Source organism: Dermacentor albipictus, chromosome 8, assembly GCF_038994185.2.
Source record: "Dermacentor albipictus isolate Rhodes 1998 colony chromosome 8, USDA_Dalb.pri_finalv2, whole genome shotgun sequence".
Classification (NCBI taxonomy): Eukaryota; Metazoa; Arthropoda; class Arachnida; order Ixodida; family Ixodidae; genus Dermacentor; species Dermacentor albipictus.
In genome coordinates this window covers 125,363,812-125,372,095 of record NC_091828.1, presented here as the reverse complement: position 1 = coordinate 125,372,095, position 8,284 = coordinate 125,363,812, and the positions used below count along the sequence as shown (strand labels likewise).

The 8,284-nt window shown below is 44.0% G+C and overlaps 1 protein-coding gene across 2 annotated transcripts in view; it reads right to left on the bottom strand.

Annotated features, from left to right (window-relative positions):
* Positions 1–5,243: 5,243 nt before the first annotated feature.
* Positions 5,244–8,284, bottom strand: part of LOC135900752 (uncharacterized) — a 32,439-nt gene continuing 29,398 nt past the window's right edge. For both annotated transcript variants that reach the window (XM_065430303.2, XM_065430302.2), the window contains exon 3: positions 5,244–6,443. In XM_065430303.2, the coding sequence (XP_065286375.2) occupies positions 5,878–6,443 (566 nt within the window). In that variant the 3' untranslated portion in view covers positions 5,244–5,877. The remainder of the gene's footprint in view (positions 6,444–8,284) is intronic.

Sequence of the window (8,284 nt, the reverse complement as noted above, 5' to 3'; positions counted from 1 at the left end):
CACGGCGATTTACGATGGTACATTGCACAGAGTAGAATGCCCGTAAGACGCACAGATCGAAGTATAGTTCCCGCCGAAAATAGCGAAGCCACGCATCCTGTGCGACAAGAACAAGACAAGGAACTTCAATAGGAGAACACGAAGAACTCCAATAACAGCGAAGAGATTCGAAAGTATAGAAAGTGCGCATTTCCCCTTTAAGTACGCCTAAAACACCGCAGCACTTTCGTATAGATTCCCAGAGTGCGATTCCGCCGCGGTGATTTCGAAACAGAGCTGCACCTACTAAGCGGATTTTCCAGTTTCTGTGACTTTACGACGCTTTAAGGAAGACAGTGTTAGTGTGAGCACGGATAAAAAAAATGACGTAAACGCCAACATAAAAAGAAGATGCTAGAGCGAGCTTCGGTTTCGGACAAAAGCCATTCTGGCTGGCACTTCTTTTATTGCCACAATGAAAAAACAAGAAAAGAAACACTACTATTTCGCACTCATTGAAGTACAACACACAACAGGCAATATATAAATTTATATATAATATATATGCAAAACAGGCACACAAACTACGATGCATACGGTTGTAGAGCAGCAATTGTGTAAGCAAAGCCTCGGAATACAGACATTACTCGAGTCCTTAGGCGAAAACTTAAGCTGCCGTCACGTGATTAAAGGTCACGCGCGTGCTTCGACGGCACCGTAGCCAAGCCAAGCCAACCGGTGAGTACAACGTGAACCAGTTTAGTATGGCCAAGCTAGAAACAGCTTCGTCTGCACCGTCTGCACATATACCGAGTTGACGAGAGGAGGCCTGTATAGCCGAGGAGGACCGTTGTGGTTTGTGGGGGTCCGTGATGCAAGATGATATTGTGCCACTCACGACTATTACCGAAATAAATGTTCGCGGTATTCGATTGTTGCGCCGATCTCGGCTATGAGTAGAAGGTTTGATGACGCTTGAACAGCAAAGCGAAGCAATACCAGCTACTGCAATTCACGATCGGAGCATGCGCAAATTGCACCTCGGAGGAGCGGACTGCGAGCCGCGTTAACAACACCAGGACCAAAGCTGTCGCTCAAAAGAAAAACTTCGCAGTTGCGCTGAAATTACCGATTCTCAATCTGCCACCACACATGTGTTAAATAAGTTGTTAATGAGAGACGGCTCCGCGTGTCCTAAAAAAAAAAGAAAACTGAGGACGTCAACAGCCGCTAATATTTTGAAGCAGCCAGCGCCCGGTAACCGCAACGAAGTGAATGTTTCTTTGGTCACGTCTGTGATAGTGAAGCGACGATAGTCAGTTTCGCACAGCTATACCAGCAAAAGATTCTTGCTGGGGCAGCGGGTACATACTTGCGAACGAACAGGAAACTATCTAACGGGCGCTTACACAAATGGAGCAAGGTGGACGAAATGACGAGAATAAAAGAAAAAAGAAAGAAAAGAAACGAAAACGCAGACCGAACGCGAGGTTGTCGGAGCGTACCGCGTACGGAAATTGGGCCACGAAAGATGCGTGACCGCGCCATCGTTGTTTTGAACAGAAAAAATAAAAAAAGAGTTCCGTTGTCTTGACAACGGGTCACATTGATACCTCTTTCGTTCTTTCACGAATGGTGTTGCGAATGTGCCGTTCTTTTTTTTTTTTTTTGCTGTCGAAGACTTTACGAGAATAAAGTCGGTGGTAATCCTATAGCGCTCGCCCCGTCCATTCCTTCGTCCACTGTGCAAGGCGCCAGTTCGCTGGTTTCCTGTTAACTCGCAGAATGAATGAAAAACTTACTTTATATCTCATTAAAGGGAAGGTGGCAACGGGATAGATGGTGGAGGGGGGGTGGGGGGTGGAGGAACTACTTGAAGTGGGCTTCCTCCATTCTCTCGGCCCACTCCAGGATGGCCTCCCGAAGGTCGGGCCTCGACCTGAGCAAGGCAGAGCCTCGCCCTTCTCCTCACGAGGTATTAATTGCTTGAGAAAAAGGGAGAACAACTATGCACGACACAGGACGCGTTTGCGTCGGCGGATTGCTTTCGGAAGCCAAAGCGATTTCAACGTCGAGAAGAAGAGACCCCCCCACCGGTCGTTAGGTTCGCTACACGTGTAGCTCACCGATTTTCCCCCGCCGTTAACACGCCCCCCTTTCACATCTGCACGCGCATACTGGAGCGAGCTGGTAATTTGCGATTCGCCGCTTCCGTAACTCGAGGACTAGATGAATGCATCGACGCAGTTGTGCGCTCCGCCGAGAGGGACAGTGCGGACAAACACTAAACGAGTTTTCACTCATTAAACAAGGTGTTCTAAAACTCCATTTTCGTTGATTTCATTGCATAAGGGTTATTACTAAAAAAAAAAAATTAAGGGCAGCACCTTTAAAAAAAAAAAAATTGGCACCGATACCCTAGTGCCGTTACGTCAGTGTGACCTCACGCATTTCAATTTTATTTTCGTATTTACGCCATTGTGGCGCTGTAAACGTTCTCTAAGCTTCCGAAGTCATTTGACTATAAGTTATAGCCCAGTTTTACCGGTAACAAAAAGATTGACCATGCCCGAACAGAAGCAGTGCAAATCAATGGCGTCATTATAACTTCAAGGCGGCACGACTGCTGTATTTCGTTTCGGCATGTTTTCAGACTCGCCAAACAACCTGTAAAAGAAAGATTTACCTTTTTGTTGCATTAAGTTATTAATGCACTCTAATTTAATATTCCCTTTTAGCGTCCCATCAAGGCGGTAAAGAAGACCGTGTAATACATATTACACGTCATATCGCACGCACTTTCCTCACTTAATTAAAGAAAAAAAGAAAGGAGGTAAGGAAAAGAAAACTTAGTCGGAGTAAACAGCTGGAGACATGGAAACAGGCTCGAGTATTTGCAGACTTAGGCTTAGCACTCATTATTTCTAACCGAGTACCCTATACAGCGATACACATGCATTGTTCAAGAGATAACACGGGCTTAACATCCGCTACACTTGACCGAGTACTCTTTAGAGCGATACACATGTAATATATCTGAGAGATAAAACGAGGTTGTTTTAACAGAGCATACGCTGTGTAGCGAGACATTGTTTGGTGACGGATGCGGGTCGGTGGTTGATACGATATGACATGGAAAATACGCTATGCGGCTGCCGTCGAATGCTTTAAAAAAAAGTCGTAGTAAGGTCCGAAGAAAAAACAAACATTTTCATCTGCGCCATTTGAAATAAAAAAAAAGCAAACAAGGCAAAAACTCTTTTTTAAGTGGTCACTTTGCAGGTACATAAAGACAATGATTTCGGTGGGAACACAAGTCTATTACCCACAAAAATCCCTACTGTAAAAAAAAGAAAAAAAAAGAAAAAGAAAACTCAGCAACGGTAGATTTCACAATTTCTAAGGAAGCGTAAATGCCAGAGCACCTGGCATTTCTGTACCACCGAAACGGCGTCCGTATACTATCACGTTGGGATAAACATTTGTGCGAAAATAATGTTGTACTATGCATTTGCACGCGTGTTTTTGTCAAAGCGTGTTATCCAGTAATGACTTCACCATTAAAAACCGATAATCTAAAAAGAAACATTGCCGAGTCGACTTCTTTTTTTGTCTGACTTGGAGTTGTTGTCGCAGGTACAGCTCCTGATAAGTGTGCTCAACCCATTGGCGCAATCACATGTGGCAGTAAAAACACAAAAGACAGTTTCTTAGCGCCTACATTCAAAGTGAGTGTTTCGCGCTTGCTCTCTACGCAGGTTCCTAGAGAAGTATTCCACCGTCACAAAACATGCCAAGTTACCAAAACTACTGCATCCTAAGGATATCAAAAGCACAGAAACAAGAGGAATACGTGGACGTAGAGTATGACCCAGTGGTAAAGGGAACGCCAAATTAATATTTTGGGACTAATTACAGGCTTCACAAGAAGGCACAGGCAACAATTCTTGACCAACATAGGTCCACCTATCGCTTCGCATCAAGCACTTATTTTTTCCCTTATGGGGTCAATGATAGGATCTAATTATGTTGCTCTGCACACTAATTAGGTGTTCCCTTTAACATTAGATAACACTGTACCTCGCAAAGCAGCATCATAAAGCTCGCACACACGAAAATGTTTAAATAATACGCATTCTACAAATAAAATGGGCGCACCAATACGGACGAATGGACACGCAGAAATGACGTTCATAAGGACATTAAAACGTTAAGAAAAAAAAAACAATGTCGTAAAGTTTAAATGGCGTACGTTCGGATGACGTCAGACATACGAAATGAACACTTGTGAAAGCTTTAAGTCCATGCCTTATTTGGTGAAACTGAAGATAAAAACAACAACAAATATGCGAAAAAAGAAAGGAAAAGAAAATCTCTATATATGCTTTTCTTTTGTCTCTCGACGATTGTGAATAAAAATGAACGGCAGATGATGAACCCTAAAGTACTGCTATTTCAGAAACAAAGCCACGTGCCCGCCCGTGGCGCTGCAGCGTTTGCAAACACGATCGTTCGCAAGCGAAGCAAGTTGGTCCGTTCGAGATTTCGCGATACGGCATGCGCTGGAGCAACGTAAACCAGAAAATTCGCTTTCTCTCTTAACATGACAAAACTACCCGCAACACTAACGCGTACTTGTTAACGGCAACAATTATGCACAGCCTATCTACAGCACACGAAAAGTTGCCGGAGCTCGTCTAAGAGAAAATATCATATTTGCCCGGCAAGTTCACCTCCAATGAACTAGCGCACCCTCGCGCGTGAATAAGGAAGGTTTGAGCGGAATCATTAGTGGTACTGTCATTACCGTGGTTTTGTCCACTGGCATCACTACACTTTGCACAGAAAAAAGAAAATAGCAGAGTTTGTAAACTCGATCGAGAAAACATGACCCACTTTGAGTCTGCAAGATCGCACGCTGTGCATGGACCGAGTCCAAGCGTACCTCTCCTCCATTAATGAAAGAAGGCACGGAAAAAAAAGTGCAATTATCAGAGTATTGCGATCAAAATATTGCCTTAGGCATGTTTCTGTACGTTTTGTCCAAGTTGTTCGCTCACACACGCACTTGTAACAGGAACCTAACGCAAATCTCATGTTAGGCAAACCGAAAGCTTTTTCTTTTCGTTTTTACGTTCCCTCAGCTTTCTTCTCAAATACTTTGGCCCCTTTGAGATAGCTCCGCTGCTGGTGCTATCGAAACGAAAAATTTGTGCATCAGAAAAGAGGATTGCATATTTGGTGACAGCCTTTCTTCGCAGGGATACGGGTTAGGCAAGGTTATAGCAGATGAAACGTGACGAAGTCAAGGTGTTCCATATTAGTGCACACGGAATGCAGTTCTGGCACCCCTTCCGTCGCTGCTCTCAGGGAAAGGTCACTGACATCTTTAGTCCGCCTGGCGCAGGTAACAGAAATGAACAGCGAAGTTTGTAATCCCTGCAGCGAACAACGTCACAGACATAATTCGTGCTGCATTGTGCCAATCTTGGCTCGTGAAGTAGTCTTTACAATGCATAGAGTAATAAGGCTTTGTACCACTTGCAAGGTCTGGAATATTGTGCACAAATATTATGTGCCCTTCGTTGTCCATGTCATACCTCTCAGTGCTCTGAGCACCGCTCTGTACGTTTTGGCGCACGCACTCCCACCCATTTTATGCAAACGAAACCCATATCGCGAGCACTTACACCGATTACGTCATCTGCTTTCGTTAAGTATCTTGGTTTGGCTCGAATGCAGATATCTCTCTCTGAACAACTCTCTATGGAGAGAGAAACAATATCCCCGCGGTAACCGCTACAAGAAACGACTCGATTTCGACAACTCTCGGGAAACGCGCAATGTCCCTGCCCAGTATGCCAACAAGTCGTCTGGACCGTGCTGCTTGTTCGTTTTCTACCGTCTGCTGTTCGCCGTGTCTGTGCTGGCGTCGTCATCACTGCTACGATGGCGGTGGACTCTCTGGTGACGGGGACTTTCCGTGGTCGTCGTGGTGACTTCCACAGAATCGCCGCCGGTTTCTTCTTGCGTTCTGTGCTGGCGGTGGTGGGGGTGGTGATAACGGTTCATCTCCCGTTCGTGTTGCGAAGCAGACGACTCTCCCTGCTGGCTCGCAGACGACTCCGGCTCGGCAGCAGACGCTGTGGAGTGGCCTCTTCCAGCAGACGACGCAGACGTGTCGTAGCGAACCCGGTCTCGGCGTTCGAGCGCCACCATGTGGCAGCACTTGTGGAAGATGGTACCATGGTCGCCCACCACGCACTGCTCGAAGGTCCGCATAAGCCGGTGACCGTAGTCCGGTATCCGGTTTCGGCCGTAGAAGCCCATCTTCCGGTTGTGAGCCCGGTTCCTGTTCCGCATCCGGAGGCGCGCCGCGTAGAACTTGGCGAAGCAGTGGTAGCCCTTGTCGCCGGCTATCTGGCCCAGCATGCAGCACGTGATGTCCCGCTGGTTCTCCCAGCCTGCAGGCGAAAGACAAGAACGAGCCGGCGCATGAGTCGATACTTCGAGATATCTTTTGCGAACAACACCTTAAAATAGCTCTACGAATGTAGTGCAGAACCTGCGAACACGGCGCATCGTTATGCTAGCATACTCGCAAATTTGTCGATTTTTATGCAGTGTAATGCTTCGGTGGTGACCGCCTTAGTGCTATTATTTTGTGGCAGAACATGATATATATTAATATTATGTATCAACAATGACTGTTGTGCTGTCCGTCCATCCGGAAACAATAGGTCTCAAAAGGTGTATGTATGTATGTATGTATGTATGTATGTATGTATGTATGTATGTATGTATGTATGTATGTGTGTATGTATGTATGTGTGTATGTATGTATGTGTGTATGTATGTATGTATGTATGTATGTATGTATGTATGTATGTATGTATGTATGTATGTATGTATGTATGTATGTATGTATGTATGTATGTATGTATGTATGTATGTATGTATGTATGTATGTATGTATGTATGTATGTATGTATGTATGTATGTATGTATGTGCAGAGTCCTGCACATTTCGCGTAAGAGGAAGCATTATTTTAGCTCGGGCCTAACTCCGACGCCGGCTATTCAAATACATGTGAAACGCAGAAACGCTTTTAGGAGATAACCAGAGGGCCGGTCTTAATGAAATTTTTTTATTTCAGAGAGAAAGTTAAATTCTAGTGAATGTTGGAGGCGGAATTTTGAAATAAGGCCTGAATTTATAAAAGGCACTTTCCAAAAATTGCTAAGTTTGAAAATAATAGAAGCACGCAGTTTACGAATTTTTAGCTCTGCACAAAGAACAGATATCGCAGTTCTGTAAACTGCATCCGTTAGAATGTTCAAACTGGACAAATTTGATATATAAATTTATAACTTACGTGAATTTGTTACATTGTTTACGAGGGTTATGCAAAGTCCCACTCACAAATTATGGTCTGTTTGAGAGCCAAAAATAATACATCAATTTTGTCAGCTTTAGATTTACTATTAGATCCAATTTACAGAATTGTGATACCTTTCTTCAAGGCTGAGTTAGAGTTGTAAACATGATAGTTTCATTTCTTCAAAATTTTAGTTTTTTAAGAATTTTTATTACCAATTTGACGGCCTAAATAGAAAATTCACTACCAACAGTCACTAGATCTTAAATTTCTATTTTAAATACAACAAGCCTCATCCCTGACCGGCTGCTTTCTGTAGCTGCCGGCAGGCGGCGACAAGTTTATGCTTGCGGCAGGAGGTCACAACCGCTTAAGGCAAGGCAACCTTACAATTCTTTCTTTAAAACCAGGCAATTAACTGTCGTAAGTGTTACACTGAATGACGTAGACTCCAAAATGCGATCCTTCTGCGAAATTTCAGCAGGAACAGAGCAGTGGTCAGCGCAAAATCTTTCGAACACGTTAAGTGATATATGGCGGATCCTGTATGTACATACGTTGAAAAAAAAAAAGAAATCTCAAAGATGGGACAATCGGCTAAACGACTTATGACACAGCGATGACTACCTTTAATACGGCAATATATATATGCTGATATATATATGCTGATATATATGCCGTGGTCGCCGTTTTGCGCTGAAAGATTTTGCGCTGACCACTGCACTGTTCTTGCTGAAATTTTGCAGAAGGATCGCATTTTGGAGTCTACGTCATTCAGTGTAACACTTACGACAGTTAATTGCCTGGTTTTAAAGAAAGAATTGTAAAGTTGATATACGGCAATATATATAGCAGTAAACACTTAAGAAAACGTAGCAATGGAGCAGGAAAACAGAAACAAAAACACTTGTGAGTAAATGCATCTG